This window comes from Pleurodeles waltl, chromosome 3_1 (genome assembly GCF_031143425.1).
Source record: "Pleurodeles waltl isolate 20211129_DDA chromosome 3_1, aPleWal1.hap1.20221129, whole genome shotgun sequence".
Classification (NCBI taxonomy): domain Eukaryota; kingdom Metazoa; phylum Chordata; class Amphibia; order Caudata; family Salamandridae; genus Pleurodeles; species Pleurodeles waltl.
This window is the reverse complement of record NC_090440.1, coordinates 1992896414-1992916207: the sequence shown is the minus strand read 5'-3', so window position 1 is coordinate 1992916207 and position 19794 is coordinate 1992896414. Positions and strand designations below refer to the sequence as shown.

At 45.2% G+C, this 19794-nt stretch overlaps 1 protein-coding gene across 9 annotated transcripts in view; it reads right to left on the bottom strand.

Annotated features, from left to right (window-relative positions):
- The window catches only part of PRR11 (proline rich 11), a 359537-nt gene that overhangs the window by 7977 nt on the left and 331766 nt on the right, over window positions 1–19794 (bottom strand). For 7 of the 9 annotated variants that reach the window (XM_069226409.1, XM_069226404.1, XM_069226412.1 and 4 more), the window contains 2 exons: window positions 9090–9152; window positions 4814–4910 (listed from right to left, as the gene is read on the bottom strand). In XM_069226409.1, coding sequence (XP_069082510.1) covers window positions 4814–4910; window positions 9090–9152 — 160 coding nt within the window. The remainder of the gene's footprint in view (window positions 1–4813; window positions 4911–9089; window positions 9153–19794) is intronic. The other 2 variants (XM_069226406.1, XM_069226410.1) reach the window with 1 other exon arrangement.

Sequence of the window (19794 nt, the reverse complement as noted above, 5' to 3'; positions counted from 1 at the left end):
ATCTCAAACCAAACTTTGAGCGATCTGAAATTAGAACATTCCTGGTGACAGGTGAAGGAGGGGAAGAGGAGATCGAGCCTCTCTCTGACCTCCTGTCTGCCCAGAAATACAATGGGTTAATGGAGGGTGTCAACCTCTACCCTACACTGACCCTAGAACAGCACAGTGATTGTTGCCAGTTACTGCAGCAGTTCGCCTCTTCAGAGCCCCTGACTGGAAGCTTCTTCCACCTTCCAGAACCAGGGCACCAGCGTATAAAAGGGGAACCTCAAATACCAACCCTTCAGTACCTGTGGCTACTCTGCCAGAAAGACTGCAGTGGTGCTACAAAATCTGCCAGTCTGCTGCTCTAAAGGAATTACTCCCTGCTGTGATGGCCTGCTACCTGCTGTCCTCTTGCCTTGGAAAGAGGAACTGGACCTACAACCCATCTTGAACCCAGGGCCCCCAAAGTGACTCAAAGAACTAGTCTTCTGGCCTCCTGGCCTGAGCCTCAGGGACACAAAAGGCTCCCCAACAGGCCCTGGACCCAACGTCAGTGAATTTCTGACCCCCAAGTGGTGCCCATACATCCTGGACCATTAGTGTGGCTCAGCTGGCTTTTCAAGCTTTTGGGCTTTTTGTGACCGCAAAAGGGCCCATTCACACCAGAATCACTCCATTTGGACCGAAAATCAGTACAAGCCCCCACTATCCTGTATCTTCACAAAGCAGCATTGACAACCCATCTGGGACCGCCAACACAAAGCTCCAGCATACCCATCCACGCCAGGTCAGCCCTTCGTGCCATAGCGACTGCCGCCCGCGATAATCTCCTTGACCCTAATGTCCATCTTCACCATAAAGGGTCTGTGGGCACAAAAGTTGAGAAGGTAAAAACTTCAAAGAGACTAAGCTGAGACTGTATCAAACCTGCGCTCCACCGTGGTCAGCCTGAGCTTTTAAATTCCACCTGGTCCAGCGCGACCTGATAGCTGCAATTGGCGTGTTATGGGTTTAGGCGCTATATTGCAATTTATTCTTTAAAAATTGATAATTCCAGTTCTACTGATTGGAATTTTGTGATTTTGGTCTTGTTTTATTTATTAAATCTAGCTATATTTTTCTACTCTGGTCTTTTTGTTGCACAAATACTTTACACACTGTCTCCAAGCTAAGCCTGCCTGCTCTTTGCCACGCTACCAGGGGTTTGAGAAAAGGTTCATTTGGGGTTTGCTTGTGCATTACCCTGACTACGATTGTGGTTGCTGCGTGACATGGGCTCAGACCCCAGTCAACCAGTAACCCAATTTGTAATATTCACTTATTCACATGCCACCTTATTTCTGCAGCTATCCCCTGTGTTTTGAGTTAAAGTAAATCAAAAGTGTGAAAAAGACTTCTGCCGGTGGGTGGAGGTAAGCAAATGTGTAAAAGAGGTACGGAAGAAGAATTAGTTATGGGCTTGCATGTTGTGGATGGTCGAGTCTGATAGGAAAGTTGCAGGAACCAGTCAAGAGTTCTGTGGAAATATTTGCTTCTTGAAGAACTAGGAGACCACTGCAAAAAGTTTACTGCAGAGTGTATGGAGAGTGTGAGGATGCTCTCTACAGTGTGTAGCATGTCTGTACTAATACCTGTGCAAGCCTGAGCAGAGTTCAGTGTAATACGTTTGTTATAGTTGATCCAGTAGTTCACACTGGACAGTTAGAGACACAACTGTCTCTCTTGTGCCCTTAATTGATTGTTTCATTGGAAACGATCAATCAAAGATTCTGGATCAGATTCAGTACGCAGTCAGCCTCATGGATGAGCTGTGCCTGAAGCCTCACTGGCAAACTGGTAATGAGAGAGTAAAATGGTGAAGCAGTTGATTTATTTCTACTAAGGCAGTGTGCTGCTTATCACCATTTGTTTCCATTTTTCCCTTTTTTTTATTTTTGCTTTCCACAACCATATGTGGCCGGTTCAGGTCCACCCCGGATGTACCTTTCCTTAGTAACACTCATAACAAAAACAGACCCTTTATAAATTACAGCTGGCCTTATTCCTGCGGTTTTCCCATTGAGGTAATTTCCACAGACTCCAGCTAATATCTCCAACATGTAAATACACAAGTCTTACTGTACAAATACTTGTGTTCATTTTTCCTGATGATACTGTCATGGTGGAAGGGCTCAAGGTGAAGCTTATTGCGGCTTGTTCCCATTCACTGTTGGTTTTAGGGTGTAGGTTTTGACAATCAAGAAGTAAACACCTGTAAAATAAGCTTTAGGTCTAATTGAGTTCAGGGACTAAGCTATTTGTTTTGAACATTAATCTTTTCACCCTTCTGTTAAACCATATATTTTTAGGTTATGTTCATTTAAGGCTTCAGACTTAAGCGGTCTGGTCTGACAATGCTGCAGAATTTCACAGTCTTTCCCCTTATTTGCAAGATCAGGATTAGATTAAAAAAAATGAGAATCAATACATCCAAGTTTGAGCATCAACACTCCCTTTCATATTTTGGTTTCAACTCATGGTCTTTAGTTCTAGGTTTTGCAGGGGTGCCACGTGAGAAAAATAAGATCAGCACGTGTGTGAAAACAAGAACAAAACATCTGAGAGCAAAATAGAAGCAGATACAAATGCGACTTTTTCGTCATTCAACTCATGAGTGTACCCAAACTGCAAGCGGAAATAAGAGTTTCATTTACAACAGCAAGATTGTCACGGGCTCACACTAGTTATTGATGCTTAGATTACATGCTTGGAAACTACTGTAAAATCCATCTTATCTCTAAAAGGAGTTTGGTACTAAAATATGAGATTCGATGCAGCAACATGTGCAAGACCTGCTATTAACGATAACTAACTGGAAAGACTCGAGAAGCGAGGCACCGCCATTCATCTGCAATACATAAGCCCTAATTATAACACTGGCGGTACATACCGCCTACCGCCCCGGTGACGGCCGTCAACATACCAACACTGCGGCTACCATCCGTCCGCCATATTATGAGCACTGCCTGACTTCCACCACAATAAGGGCGCAAATCCAGCAGTGCTCATGGTGGTGGACAGTGGTAAGCTGGCGCTGCTAACACCAGCACCACCACGCCAGTAGAACGCCGCCAGATGTATTATGACCAGTAATACGGCCTGGCAGTGTTCTGCTGGCTGAAGCAGTGCCCCTTCCTTTTCCCTGCCGGAAGACCTCCTCACCCAAGGTAAGTCGGGCTTCCGACAGGGAATGGGGGTGGGAGGGTGATGTGTGTGTGTGTGTCTGAGCATGTGCAAGAATGTCTGAGTATGTGTGTGAAAGCGTCTGTGTGTGTTGTGTTTGCGTGGGTGTATGCGAATGAGTGAATGCGTGTAAGAATGGTGAAGTGAGTGCGCGTCTGCATGTCAGTGTGATTGTGTGTAAGAATGTGTGTGAGTATGTCTGGAAATATGCGTGAATGAATGCGTGTATGTCAGTGTAAGTGAATGGATGTATGCCTGGTGCGTGTGGGTGTTTGTGTGTGTGTATGCAGAGGCGGGGGCGCTGTAACTGTAGTGGGGGTAGGGGAGGGGAGTGATGTATGCGTGTGTGGCTATGGGGGGTGGGGTCAGGTGTATGGGGGTGAGTGAGTGGATCGGAGGGGGGTTAGTTTGTGTATTGGGAGAGTGGGGGTGAGTATGGATGGACGGGGGTGGAGGGCGTCAGGTGAGTGTTTGGAGGAGGTGGGGGGCCGCCTACCAGTGACAGGGAAGGAATTCCCTGTCAAAGGTAGGGCCTACTGCCATGGTTTTCGTGGCGTTGCTAACGCCACAAAAACCATGGGGGTAGGCTGGCTCATAATGCCATGTCAGCCGCCGGGCTGGAGATAGACATCTCCAGTCCGGTGGCTCATACCGCCATGGCGGTATGAGTGGAGAAGTGGCAGGTTGGCTGCAGCCAACCCGCCAATCTCATAACCTGGCGGTGTATGTACCGCCAGCCTGTTGGCGGTCATACAGCCAACATTATCCTTGGCGGTCAGAAGACCGCCAGGGACATAATGACCCCCATAATCTTTCTCATATTCTAGAGCAGATTTCCCTACCTTGGTGATTGCTAGCATGGTAACACGTTTCCTTTTCCCAGTTCTCTCTCTGCATACGTGAACATAGTGCCCCATTTTAGCTGCACTTTCTATATTGTTTAATTGCAAGAATGGTTTGGATTTCTCAAGTGATTTCTACTGCTGTAACATTCTACATTACATTTCTTAAATCCACTTCTACCGTGTGATTTATATTTTAATTCTGGTTTCAAAGTATGCACATTTTCAACTTATCACTGTTTAAAGACATTTCTCTAATGTACTGCAGTGTTTTCTACACATTATTTCTGTGGTGTCTTCCGATATGGGGACTTTGTGTAAATAATAGTCTTTCTTGGACTTTTGTGCTGTTCATTTGTTTCTTGTAGTTGATTTCTCATCATTTCATCCTGGAAAGTGTCACAAATACTTGTAGCTCTTATGGGCACTAAGAACTGCAACATAACCCTCTACAAGCTCTCCCGGCATTTGAATACTTTGAAAAAATGTGTGCATCTCTAAAGCTGATTTTTTGCATACAAAGGTGCTCCTCATTTGCAGATCCCTTAATCCCAACCCCAATTCAGCAAAACTTTATCACAGAGAAAAGACTGCGCATCTCAGATGACCATGCGATCTCTTGATTTGACAAGACCATCCACAGCGTTTGACCCCACTGGTTAATGTGTGGTATAAAACCCAAGAACAATATAAAGAGAAGTGAATGCTGAGCATTAGAAAGACAAAGCAGTGAATTAGATACGAGGCAGAAAAAAAGGTATTGCCTGGAATTTTTGCTTTAGCGCCCGTGCCATTACTGGGGTGAGTCCTGTTCCATTGTCCTTGTTCTCTCTGTCATATATAGGAGTACCTCCTGGGCTTCTAAAAAACATAACAACAAAACAAGAGGGTCAGCTTGTTGTCTAAATCTGTACACTCCCTCAGATCACAAACAAGCTAAGACATCCTTGACTCTAGGAGAGGACACGTTTTATGGATTTTATTTATTATATTTTTATAGCCTATCTCTTACACCCACTGGGTGTCAGTGCACCTTAATAGCTCTAACTTGAAGGATCGTGGATCTCAGGAAATCATTAAAAGGAACGAAGAAAACAAATGGAGGAAACAGCACCGTAATTGGAGCAATGGAGAATAGAGCCGTATAAGTTCCATAACATACACCTACATATACATTAAAAGAGAATTATTGTAGTGTGTCGATTTTGGGGGTTTAGTAAGATGTGGGCCACACCCAGTACTTTGTAAAATATTGCTCCTCATCGGTAAAGTAACGTAGCTAAGAAGGGGTGTATGACTTATGGGACAATAATAGGACAAAAAGGAAAACAGTATACTTGATTGTGGAACAAGACATTTGGATGGTAAAGGGCGAGGATTCTTAGGCTCAGACAGGCTACTTATGGGTAAATGTTATAGGAAAATATAACACCCAGCTTAGGAGGCCTCATATTCAAAAAGCGATGTTTCCACATTCACTGTGCTGCAGAAAATATAATTTACATACTATCTTATCATTGCAGACTGGTTTAAAAACATAGGCCCTCATTACAACCCTGGCGGTCGGTGTTAAAGCGGCGGTAATACCGCCAACAGGCCGGCGGTAAAAAAAATGGGATTTGGACCCTGGCGGTTACCGACATCCAACGCAGCCACTTTAACAAACAGACCGCCAGGGTGGTAACAGCCGCTGGGCTGGAGACTTCGATCTCCAGCCCGGCGGCTGTCACATTCCCACCCTCGGGATTATGACCCGACTTACCACCATGGTTTCTGTGGTTTTTGTATGGCCACAAAACCATGGCAGTAGGCCCTATCAGTGCCAGGGAATCCCTTCCCTGGCACTGGTAGGGGTCTCTCCCGCCCCCACCTCCTCCCCAGAGTCCTCCCCCAACCACCCCCACCCACTCCTGCCCCCCGGCACATATCCACACCCACACCCATATACACACATGCACACATGCATACCCACCTCCACCAACGCATGCACACATACATACCCACACACCACAACACACACCAACATACCTTGTCGCACACATGCCTCCACAACACTCACAATCACTCATTCATACATGCATCCAACCCGACACACCCACATGCACGCATCCCAAAACATACACACCCCCCCTCCACATACACACAACAACCCCCAACCCCCTCTCTGGACGGAGAACCCGACTTACCTGCTGGCAGGGGGTCCTCCGGCTGGAGACGGCCCTTGGTGCTGCTGTCAGCAGCAGCGTCCGCCAGCAAAACACCGGCAGGCTGTATCATTGCTCATAATACGGTCGGTGGTGTTTTGTTGGCGTGGCGGTGCTTCTGTCAGCAGCGCCGCCTTACCGCCGTCACCCGGCGGTGTTCTGCCAGATTTCTGGAGGAATACTGTCGGCGGTCTAAATACGCATTGCCGGCTGGTAGCCACGGGGGCAGTATGTTGGCAGCCGTCGCCGTGGCGGTAGGCGGTCAATACCGCCAATCTTGTAATGAGGGCCATAGACTTTACAATCATTATTTGGAAATTAGTGCAAAATATCTACTAACATGCATACGACACGTATTAGTAGAAAGAAAACTGTAGAAACGAACACCACAGTAAATGGCAGTACTTTTGGGGAAAATCCAAGTTTGAGAGACTCGTGAGCTGCGTAAATTACAAACACAGTATGCAAACATGGAGATGTAAGGGCGTATGTATGCCACATTCAAAACACAACTGCTCACTTTAACCTATTCAGTGCAGTGCCCTGACGATGGATAAATACATCTTAAAATGCATTAGAACAGTGGTTCCCAACCTGTGGTCCGGGGACCCCTGGGGGTCCCCGAAGCTTTCTCAGGGGGGTCCGCGACTGCTTAGAAAATAAAAAAAATATTAACAAATATTCACAAATTTGGTCCCAGGCTTCCATTAATGACTCAGTGGGGGTCCCCGGATTCCAATGATGATTCAGTGGGGGTCCCTGGGTTCCATTAATGATAAAATGGGGGTCCACAGATGTCAAAAGGTGGGGAACCACTGCATTAGAATCCTGGCAGCGAAATGGTTAAACCACACATCAGTTCCATAATGTAGAAGCTGGATTATGTCACTATGGGAGAGAGAGTCCATAGTCTTGATATGACTTGTGGCTAAGCGCTCGCGTGGTCAACATAATCAAACACCTAAAAGTAAAAGCAGGTTTCTGTGAGGAATACCGAGCCGACTCTGGGCAGCTTACTGCAAACAGCAAGATATCCCGAAGAGCAAAAACATAATGATGCATGATACCACCCATACTCATAGAAACCTGATTGAAAAGAAAACTGCTTGCATGCTAATTCCCAAAACTCAGCAGTAGCAAACGCATATGTTCTTATTAGTTTTGTTTTATTCATGGGACAAACGTGTTTTCACTGTGAGGACCCTCGTCCCCTACAGCGCCTCCACGTTGGGTCTATTCCCCCTACTATTGTGGAAGGGGAACTACTCTAACGTGAAACTGCGACCACTTCCAGGGTGAGTATGTGAATGGCACAGACTCTTGAGTTTGCGGGTACTCAGAAAATTACAAAGCAAAGCATGCCTTGCTAGACCTGTTCACTCCCAACCCCACGTGTTGGGTTTACTGCTACACAGTAGTGGTGGACAATTATGCAATAGCAAAACCGTTCACAACTCACAGGTGCCCATTTGTGGAAAGATGTGAAGCACAGATGGGCTCATTCTCGGCCATAATCATAGGTTTAAGAATGTGAATTGGGCCTTTAGTTGTGAACGATGGAAGTAGTGCTTTCTAAGGTTGGCCTATTAGTGACTAAATGAATGCCCTGAAAAATCGTATAAAATCTCCTACAAAATGTCCCCTTTCTCCAGTTTGCTGCAGTGAATTATGGTGGGAAGTTATCTCACAAGGCTATATATCCCTCTTCTTTAACGGTGAAGGGACCCTTATTACAGTCCTTCCCTTCCACTTCCTTGATGAGCAAAATGAAGCATACCACTTCTAAGCACCAATGTCTCATGTTCCACCCGAGGATTTTTTTTTTTTGGTCCCAGGGAGACACGTAAGCTCTTCTGTGTCTCCCCCGGCCCCCACCCGCCCCTTTGTGACGTCAGCGCGCCTCGACAATGTTGATTTCCCCATTGCGGCCGCTTCCTGCTCCGATGGGGAAAACGGCCTTCCCTACGTTCGGGAAGCCATCGTAAGAAAGGGGAGAGTCTCCCCTTTCTTATGAGGCCTTCCTGAAAGGGTTTCCTGGCCCCCGATCGCAGCACAGCCGCGATCGGGGGCAGGAAACACCACTAGACGCCAGGGATTTCACTTAGGGGGGTCGGACCCCTCGGAAAACGGGCCGCCCCCCCCGGGGGCATATTTAAAAAAAAAAAAAGGTAGGTTCCCCCTTGGGGGGGTGGTGGGGAGGGGGGCAGGGGGGTGACGGGGCGCGATCACATCCCCCCCCACCCCCCCCCCCCGGGCAACTTTTTTTTTCTTTAAAAATAAATAAATAAATGGACAGGGGGTCGCCAGTGGGCAGGGCGACCCCCTGTGGGGGCAATTTTTTTTTTTGTTGTTGTGCCTTTAGTTGTGCCTTTAGTTGTTGTTGGGTTTCCCTGGGGGCCATTTTGAAGAGCCCTGGTAAGAAAATAGAGTGCACATAAACAACACTACAATTTTCATCGGACATTAAAAGGCATATGGCTCACAGCTGGCATACAGACTATACGAAACAAGGAGCCCCCTTCTTAGGATGATGTTATGAATTAAGTTTTGGGTCCTGCTGGCCTGTTAGTAAAAAGAAAATAAAGCTACATTCACATCACTAGTCAAACCATCAAAGGGCCTAAATTTCACGTAACAGTGGAAAAACATTTCAAGGTAGTGAACTCACAGTACTTTCATTTTTCAAGCTACTTCCATAGTTTTTGGTTCCTTATTGCTCCTAAATAGTTAGCAAGATGGAAATTTAAAGGATCCATAACAAAGATCTATAACAAAGGAAAAATAATACTAGAGCACACTTTTTTCAAATTTAGGTAAACGAAACAATGCAAATTACCTTTGTAAATTCACCTTTTTAAGATGTTTTCGAAGATCTAGTTGTCCTTTGCTGGGTGATCTGCTGAAAACAACATTTGCTTTAGAAACTAATTAAAAACAAATTCAAATGCTGCTGAAAAGTTAACAGATTAGTCTCTTTATCTGACTAAATGGAGGAATGTCAGCAGTAAATGTAATTACCAGTAGTCATATTTCTTTTTCGTATCTTCTTTAAATTTATATATTCATACCAGAAAGAGTTATTCCAAGTAAATTTTCCTTCAAAAGTTTAACCAATTTTACAATAGCTTTTTAAAAATACAATTTCCTATTGAAACTAAAAGGAAAGTGAAACCGTTAACATGATTGCAAAAACTTCCTATTATCATCTTCCCAAAAGGCAAAAAGTGCAGAAAAAGTGGATAACGGGAAAAAGTTTCATTAAGTAGAAATATGACTCTGTCATTTGGCTGCTGTATTATGATAATACTATTATCCCAAAATGCAACAACTTAGTTAGTTTTCTATGGCGAGTGATCAAACCTCAAATACGGCATCTCATGGCTATGACGGGGATGTGGCTGTTGATTTTAGAATTTAATGGAGATACCGACGAAGAAGGAACGTCCTGGCATTTTTTGCTCCTTGAGCACCACACAACACACTTCGTTAATTGTTAGCTAGGTTCATGCTTTAACAACTTAAATACTACACATACATGCATACACACAATGTAGGACTAGAATTAGAGGTACATTGAGTGCGATTAAGTTACCTCCTTGAATGACGTCTCACCAGGTCAAAAATTAGCAGTTTGTAGCTCCATATTGTCTTATACACAATGCCTTTATTTTTCGAGGTGCTCAAATGCAAAACGTGACAAGAGTGATGATAATTTTTAAGGACAGTTCATTTAAGGACAGAAACGTTAGTTTCATTCTGAGGGTGTGGTCCTCTATGAGCTGGAGAAGATGATTTAAGAGAAATTATCTTGAATTAAGCAAAAGGTTCCAAATAAACGTTTAGGAGGACACAAACCACTGATGCATCTCCTTGTGAATCTCTGAGGCACCAGACTGGATTCAGAAATTTTTGCATAGCAATTCCCTTGTGTGTCAGCAGGTGGCATTGTGTGGCTCCATGTTGGATCCGTCTGGCTGTCTTCCCCTAAAACAACTGAGTGTAAGTTGTGTTGCGACTGTCATCACCAGATGTCAGTGACTGGCACTCATGATGTGTGTCTCTGATGCCTCAGCTCCAAACATGACTTGGCTTGTGCAACTGCTTTGCCAAAAGGAACCACAAGGCTATCTGCGACATGAAACTCACCTTTGGTGAACTTCGAAAGTAGAAGAATCTATCCCGGTTGGGGTCGAAGATGAGGGCACGGATGTGCTCTTGCTCCCGAGGCTACTCCTGTGACCGTGAAGAAGGCTGAGAAACATAAGAAATCCAGGCATGTGTCTGTCATAGGGCCAGATGTAGCATTTTCCGATTCGCAAAATTGGATGCAGAACGGTGTCTCAGACACCATCTGCGAGTCGCTATGGGGTCGCAAAGACCAACCTCATTAATATTAATGAGATGGGTCGCTTTTTGCGACCCCATAGCGAGTCCCTGCACTCACAGGGATGGTGGCCTGCTGAAGACAGAGACCTCCATGTCTGTGACTGCTTTTTAAATAAAGCAGTTTTTTTTATTTTATTTTGCAGCCCGTTTTCCTTAAAGGAAAACGAGTTGCAAAATAAAAAAATATAACGAAACCATTTGGTTTCGGTTTTTCAGAGTAGGCAGTGAGTGGTCCATTGGACCACTGCCTGCTCTGAAAAACCCTTTTTAGCAACATTCACAAAGGGGAAGGGGTACCATGGGGACCCCTTCCCTTTTGCGAATGGATTACCACCAGTGTGACACTGGTGGTAACTGTGAATTGCTTTGCGACCGCATTCGCGGTCACAAAGCAATTTAGCATAGCGATGCAAGTCGCAAATAGGAAGGGGACACCCCTTCCTATTTGCGAGTCGCATTCACAATTTGCGAGTCGGTACCGACTTGCAAATTGTAAATGAGCATCGGAATCGGCATTTTGCATGGCGCAAACTGCGATTTTCGCAGTTTGCACCATGCAAAATGCTCGCTACATCTGGCCCTTACTCCACTACACGGAGTTGCATGGCGTCCCAGGCATGGGAGTCGGTCCTCCAATTGAATTAGATTCTAGCGCTGGTCCCTATGAGCTATGAAGTCCCCTGGCCATCATCAACGCCACAACTGCTTCAAGAGCTGGAACAAACAAGCCTTCTATAACATTTTCCGTGCCCCATTGTGACTCTCTGGTGTGCCGTTGAGCCCCAAGAATCCAGGGGCCTCCAGTTGGGTTACCACCTGCATATCCGTCCCCTACACCGACTGTGCTCTTTCAGGTCAAATCGAGGCCGGACTGTTCCTCCAACTGTGCTTGCTGAATCCGTCCCAGGTACCACAACCAACATCACAATGAACACCATGACCAATGCCACAGGTTCAAGCATCAAAGCTGGAAACATAACCACTTGTCTTATCTAACTCAGAAACCCATCCCTTTCACCCAGACCTCGACAATAGAACCTGACACATTTGTTTTCCACTATGATGTTGAAGATCATGATAATGATCAAGACGGATATGTCAAAGGCAATATATTCAATGAAACTCAGTGTGCCAGTGGTCTGGATGCAACCCCGGATGTTGGCCTCTCTCCTCTGACCCAAGCCATTGCAATGGAACAATCAGCCTTCTTCACCACAGTGATTAGAAGGGTGGCAGAGATTTTCGACCCCAAGAACCTCTATTACCATTGAAGGAGGCTCTGGTGGATGTCCTGGTGGGGCTAAACCTGAATCTTCCCCTCCAGTGATTAGGCAAGTGATGAGGTGGCACCAGCTGCTCTTGAAGATCCAGATTTCCTCCTCCAGGGTCTTACTCCAGAGAGCTTGGTGATATAAGCGTCCACCAGTCACCTAAACCTGAATTCATTCCCCACAACTCCTGACAGGGAATCTAAAAGGATGGAGACGTTTGTCAAACAAATGTACTCCTCCACTAGCCCCAGCCTCAAGTCTGTGCCTCCTGGGGAGGTACTTGTATGTGTTGTTGGACAGAGTGGCAGACATCCTGCCATCTGACCAACATCACAATGTTTGATTTCGGATGGTCACAACGCTGCAAAGTACTCTATTCACTTGAGCCTTGATACAACTGACTGCCTGGGTAGGGCAGTTCGCACCAATGTGGTGCTTTGGGTCCACACCTGGATTCTCTCCACTGGGCTTTCATCTGGCATCTAACAGTCTGTGATGGACATGACATTTGACAGTTCTATAAGCAAAAGCTGACTCAGCCTTAAAAAAGGTTTAGAGAGAGGAAGTCTAATGCTCGCTCTCTATGCCTAGCCCAACCTACTCGCCAGTTCCTCCACCAACTTCACGACTTTCGAGGCTTCAGCAGGGGGATACTAGCAGAGGCAATGCTAAAAAGTACTCCTGCAATAGTAGACCTCTCAGACCTTTCAGGAAAGATACAGGGGAACAGACCAACAGCATTTAGGTCCCCAGCAGCAATATGCTACCCACACCCAGCACCGTCCTCCTGCAGCTGCGACAAAACTACTTTAATTGGCACTCAGAGAAAAAATGCTTGGTTGGTTGGAGGTCACATCTCCTTCCACAGCCACAAATAGAGGAGAATCAAGTCCGACCAATAGGTGCATCAGACTGTGCAGCAGGGATATCCCCTCCCTTTTCTGTCTCACCCCACAGATATGCCTCCATCACAACACTTCCTGGAAGATCACTTGTCCATAAGCAACAAGAAAGTTTAGACTCCTTTGGCGAAGGGCACAATACAGAGGATGCTTGCATCAAAGATTAGGACTGGCTGTTACTTCTGTTATTTTCTGGTGCCAAAGAAGGTTGGAGGTCTGCACCCCATCCTAGATCTTCTGCCTCCATAAACACAAGTTTAAAATGCTCACCTTGGCCCAAGCTCTGTCTGCCCTGGATCCAGGAGACTATGTGGAGGTGTTGGATCTACAGGATGCCTACTTTCACATCCCAAATCCCAGAAATGCCAAGTACAGTTTCAGTTCACCATGCTCCCCTCTGGTCTTACCAGTGCACCTCTTGTGTTCGCAAAGGTAATGGTGCATGCAGCCCATCTGCCGAGGTTAGGAATATCACACTTCCTGTACATTGATGACAAGTTACTGAAGGTATGCTTGACTCAAGCAGTAGTAAGCTTCCAGACAACAGCCGACCTGTTGACATCATTGGGTTTTTCCATCAACGTTCAGAAGTTACACCTGACTCCTTCACACCTGCTCTACTTCATTGGAGCCATCCTGGACATGGTGGGCTTGAGGATTTCCTCTGCCACAAAAGTCCAGGGTATTCAGATTATGATGCTGATGTTTCAACCTTTGACTGTGGACTCAGTAAGAGTGGCTGAGGCTCCTGGGCCTCTTGGCCTACTGAATTCTCCTTGTGGACCACACCAAGTCCAGATGAATGTGATCTGAAATCTCAGTGGGCTCAACACCAAGGGGACTCTATGTGTTGGAGGAGTCTTGCAGTGGTGGCTGTCTGACTGCGGCAGTACCACAGTCAGATCCCTCTAACTGCTCTACCCAAAACTAACAGTGGTGGTGGATGCATCATTGCAAGGCTGAGGAGGACACCTGGGAGAGGTAGAGACTAGGTGGTACAAATATGAAAAAATGTTACATAAAAGGAAAGCATGTCTAGATTGATTAATAGAGAGACCACCCTGCTTATTCAGGCCCAGCCTTATTCAATGTGCCATTAACCTTAAAATGACTAACACTCCATGAAAATTCCTGACCAGCTTGCCCTTGATGACCTCATTTTGGATGCTAAAAAGACTGCCTGGAAAGTGAAAAATACTTCATCCTTTAAGATCAGTAGAGTGTTCTGATATTTCACATCTAGGGGGAGGACTCTCATGACAAGTAGGCCTCACACTTGGCAATAGTAACATATTGCTTACACAGTACTAAAGGAGGTCTTGGATCTAACTACTATTTCACATGGGAAAGGTGTTTCTTTCAAATGCATATTTGCATGCCTTTCTCCAATACACTATAAAGATAAAAAAACTAGGGAAGCGGGTATTTTAAAATACTGCACAGAGGACAACTATGCAGTCTCTGGTACTACTACTGGCGCTAAAACTTTTCCAGGTGGCGCCAACAGATAGTGTTATGGGCAGAGCGCAAAAAGAGGAAACGTTGCCTGATGAACTCTGACGTGTAGCATCTCAGATTTGACTAAGCAATTCAGAAGAAAATAAACCAAGAAGATTGCATCTAATACCAACATTGACTGTGATACAGTATCATGTATAAGAAAATAGTGGTACAACCCATTTCCAAAGGAAATTGTTTGCCAGGTCAGTTTGAAAGTAACCCAAGGAGTAGCATTCTGTCTTTTCTGAAAAAAAGTTCAACCAACTGAGGTTTTTAAAAAGAGGTGCTATTAACAGCCCAGTTACGCAATTGCTACAAGGTAGAAATAAGCCAGAAAGTGAGCCATATCTGATTCTTCTCAAATTAGCTCTCTGCTTATTGGAGTTTTACAACACACAGATGATACCATCTAACTGGACTGCATCAAGGCCGTGCTCTGGTGGGTGAGGCATACAATGAAAAAAACACATAAGACCATAATCTTTCAAAACCAAAAAAGTATTATAAATCTGTCTTGTGGCATACAGAGAACCAGGAAGATATGTAGCTTAGTGACTTTGGAACTGGGAACCAGGATCAAATCTCAGCCTCGACTTAACCTCCTGAAATTCTGGGCAGATCACTTAAGCTCTCTATGCCTAAAATGTGTAAATGTAACTTGTTTCTCCTGTAAAAGAACTCTAATGCCCTCGGGCCAAGTTCACACCAAATGTAAAATAGAACGAATAACATTTTATAACTATTTATAAATCTGGTGTAGGAATCAAGATGCGTTGGGCATAAATCCCATAAATAACTTTTGACACTGATGTTTGGATGTAGATTTTTTTTGGCTTACCTCAGAATTTCAACTTTTGAGGCCAGTATGGTCCTTTTCATCTAAGTTTTTCTACGGCTTGAATTGTTCACTGAGCTTCCATTAAAATAATTGTTTGGGGTGAAAATGTTGTGTGCAGAGGCAACAAAGGTAGCTTTGCGACACATTATCCCCACTATCAAGAAGAACATTTGTACAGGTAAGACCTTTGAAGCTTCAGTTGGCTGAATTCCTAAACAAATCATAAACGAACAGCAATTGTTAATTTGGCGTGGCAGTACTGGGGGTTCAGACTTGAAACCTTTTCCCATTTCATTCGCTCTTGTCTAGATGTTATCACTGAACATAGGTATTAGTTGAGAACCAAGGTCACTGCATCTAAGTTTCGCACTTGTTTCGAAACAGGGTTTTTTGCGTGAGTGGCACATGCCATATCTGTAACCGTGCAGCTAGGTAAATTTTTAATTCGGTTTAGGTTCACCTTAAAAAGTTATCAGATAGTTGACAGTTTCTTTACCAATGTCCTTTTTGGCATTTTACAGTCTATTAGGTACCCATGATTAACGAGCTTCCAGGACACTAATTTCAAAAATTAGCACAAAGCTCGGTGGAAATCCTATCTACATACACAATTAAACATAAAACAACTAAACTCATGACTAAGGTTTAACGGCTGAACAGAAATGGGGAGGGCACAGAGAGACATAAAAAAGTAAAACCTCCAATATAAATCTTTAATCTGAAGACGCCAGTGGTGTGCGAGAATTGATGTTTTGTAGGGTGATGTGAGAGACCCAGAGAGTTCCTTATTATTATTTTTTTACTTCTGTGATGAAGTGTAGATACTTATACATATAATAATATGCAATATGAAAATAACACAATTGATGAATATATTGGTTGAATATATATTAAATACAAATATGATATAATAAATATATTTGTTGTATTCCAATTTAAGTTGTGTGAATTATTACTGATATATGTGGCTCCAATACAATATGGTATAGAATAATTCTAGAGAAATCTTCGAGCTTGCAGGATTTGTCCACCGAAACAGTTCCCTGGATGGAGCAAAGCGCTGACACAGAGAGCATGATGCGTCTGTTTTTTCCCCCACGCAGTTGGGTCACTGCGTCGTTGGCAGGCTCAATTGAGTTGAAGGCGATACGTCACCATGGGGCCACGCAGAGGGTCATCAGCAAGCCGTGCAGGCTGGGGATCCGCTGTCGCCAGGCAGCTGCTGCGTCATCATCGGAGATGCGATGCGCTGATTTTTGTAGAACTCAACTGCAGAACCCACTACTGAGGCTCAGAGTTTGGAGGGGGCACCTCAGGCAAGGGTGAGACTCAATGACAGTGGAGTCTAGCAGCACCAGGAGAGTTGTAGAAGTCTGATATCCCTGAGACTGCAGGCGAACAAGCAAGCCAGCACACCCTTGGAGATGACTCTGGTGGGAAGGCAGAATCCTTCCAGCAGGGTCAGAGAGCAGCAGACAGCAGGGCAACAAGCAGAAAAGCAGTTCCTCTAGAAAAGCAGTCCAGTTGAGTCCTTTGAGCAGCACAGCTGTTCTTCTGACAGAGGTTTGGTTCCAGGTCCAGAGGGTCGAATTTAATAGGGTCAGAGGACCAGTACTTGTGCTACCCAAATGTGCCTTTGAAGTGGGGAAGTCTTCAAAAAGTGGTTTTCAAGTTCACCAGTTCCCCTTTCATTCCAGTCCTGTCTGCCAAGAGATCTGTGGGGGTAATCAGCCCTGTGTGTAGGGTCAGGCCACTACCCTTTGAAGTGTAAGTGAGAGCCCCTCCACCCTTCCTGCCCAAGATAACCCATCAGTATGCAGATGAATGCAGATGCAGTTGAGTGCTGTGTGTTTGTGCCTGTCTGGATGTAATGCACAAGGGGAGTTGTCACCCAACACAGACCAGTCGTGGATTGGAGACAGGCTGTAAGGCACATAGAGCACTCAGAGCAGAGAAATGTCTACTTTCTAAAAGTGTAATTTCTAAAACAGTAATGTTAAATTCGATTTTATATGAAACACGATGCAGCTACTCCTTTCTGATTAGAAATTACAGCCTAAAAGTATATTAAGAAATGCCCAATGCTGGCCTATGAGAGGAGCAGGCTTCCCAATAGTGAAAACCGACTTTGGAAGTTTTTCACTGCCAGGGCATGTAAAACTTAAAACTACATGTCCTGTCTTTTAAATATACTGCACCCTGCCCTGTGATTCATATAGGGTCTACCCTAGGTGTGACTTATATGTAATAAAAGTAGGGTGTAATGCTTGGCAAAGGTTCTTAAATGCCAAGTCGCGGTGGCAGTAAGACTGCCCAGATAGGCCTTGCAATGGCAGGCCTGAGACATGGTTAAGGGGCTACTTACGTAGGTGGTACAATCAGTGCTGCAGGCCCACTAGTATAACTTAATTTGCAGGCCCTAAGCACATATAGTGCACTTTACTAGGGACATATACATAAGTTAAATATGCCCATTGGGTAGGAGCCAATGTAATTATGTTTAGAGGCGAGAGCACAAGCACTTTAGCAGTGGTAAAGTGTGCAGAGTCCTAAAACCAGCAAAAACAACATCAGAAAAATGGAGGGAGAAAGGCGAAAAGTTGGGGGAAGACTACCCTAAGGCTGTCACATCTAACAGCAGTCAATGGGTCACTCATTGATCAGAAGGATATTCATATGGACTTATAAGGAGGTCTGGACTTGAGGAGGCCTTAGATGTTGAAGCTGCCTGCAAGCATTGAAGCTTTATGTAAGCCAGTGCTGCAAACGGCCAAAAAGTTCCAAGTCTGAACCGTCTTGATTTAAGGCAATCAGAGCCTTAGAAAGAAGGCTTGTTTGGGCAACCACGATTACTGCCCAATTAAAGATCTGCTAGCATAATCTTTTGCAGTACCAAAACAGGCTAGTCTTATCCACACATTTCATCCTAGACCAGATGGCTCTCGATAAGGGTAAAGATGCTGATGGCCTATGCATTAAGCACAGGAGGAAGGAGGCTAGTCAGCCGACTATACTTGTATCCCTTAAAGTAATGCAGTGAGGCTTATTTTACTGAGAGTGTACTGAGGACAAGTGGTCTTGCGTCAGATTTCCCCCATAATCATAAACTACAGCCAGGCCACCAGCCCTAAGAGTTTCAGAATGGCAGAAAAGGAACAGAAGAACAGTTACTTACCTTTGGTAACAAATGATCTTGTAGAGACATATTATGATTGCAGATTCCTTACCTTAGAATTATACACAGTCAGTCTAGATCTGGGAGATTTTTCCTCAAGCAGCACTCTTGTGCACCATTAGGTGGCGTTGGTCAACTCGCATCTGTCGTTGGCATCCTGTTCGCCACATATGATGTTGCGAGTCATATATAGGCACCATCACAATGCACTGATATCCATTTCTTTTCCCGACTCTCCAAGCCAGAAGCGCAGAGCCATGAAGGACACTGACCCAGGTGCGTCAGAACTAGGGCCCTGAAAGGGAAGTCCCTATTCCTAGAAATCAGTTTGCAGAGCAGGGAGGATGGGTGAGTCGGTAAATCTGCAACTAGAATATGTCTCTACCAGATAATTCATTACTGAAGGTAAGTAACTTGTTTATCTGCTAGAAATTTCTAGTTGCAGATTCCTTACCTTAGAAAAGATATCCAAGCAATAATATCCCCAGAGGTGGGTCTGCGAACCAAGATCATATTAGGAAGTCTTGAAGGACCGAACGGGCAAAGTACCCATCCCTTTGGACCCGACTGTCCAGACAGTAGTGTTTGGTGAACGTGTGTAAAGATGCCCATGGTGCTGCCTAGCAGATGTCCCAGACTGGAACTCCGTGTGCTAACGCAGTGGTTGCAGCTGTTGCACTAGTGGAATGAGCACACAAACCCTCCAGGGGTTGCTTCTTAGCCAACGCGTTGCACAATTTACTGCAGACAACAACCCATCTAGAGATGGTTCTCTTCTGCACTGCCCAACCTTTCTTCGCAACCACATAACCCACAAAGAGTTTATCATCCACCTGGAACTGTTTGGTACGATCAAGATAGAACACCAATGCTCTTTTCGGGTCCAGGCAATGGAGTCTTCCTTAGAGGGGTGTGGGGGCACCTGAAGTAGGCAAAGTGATGGGTTGGCCTATATTAAAGGGAGTAACCACTTTAGGTAAAAAGCAAGTCCTGGTGTGAAGCACCACCTTGTCCGGATGGCTAGGAATGAAAGGTGGCTTTGAGGAAAGGGCCTACAGCTCACACACTCTGTAGGCAGAAGTGATGGCTACAAGGAAGGCTGTCTTTAGAGTAAGACGCATCTGATCTCTGCCTCTCCCGTGGTGCCGCCCCATCCCAGGAGTGACGTATCTGTAACTAGCATCAGATCTGGTTGGTGAAGGGAGAGGCATTTGCCTCTGACACAATCGGGGTTCAAAAGCCACCACTGCAGATGTTGCACAGTTCCCTCTGAGATCTGGAACATGTCGGAGAGATTCCCCTGATGCTGCGTCCATTGGAACTTCAGGTCACACTGCAGAGCCTGCATATGCCACCTGGCGTGTGTCACCAGCAGGATGCAGGAGGCCATGAGGCCAATCAGCGTCACAGTCATTCTCACTAAATCCAGGATAGAGGCTGAAACATCGGTTTCATAGCTTGAATATCCT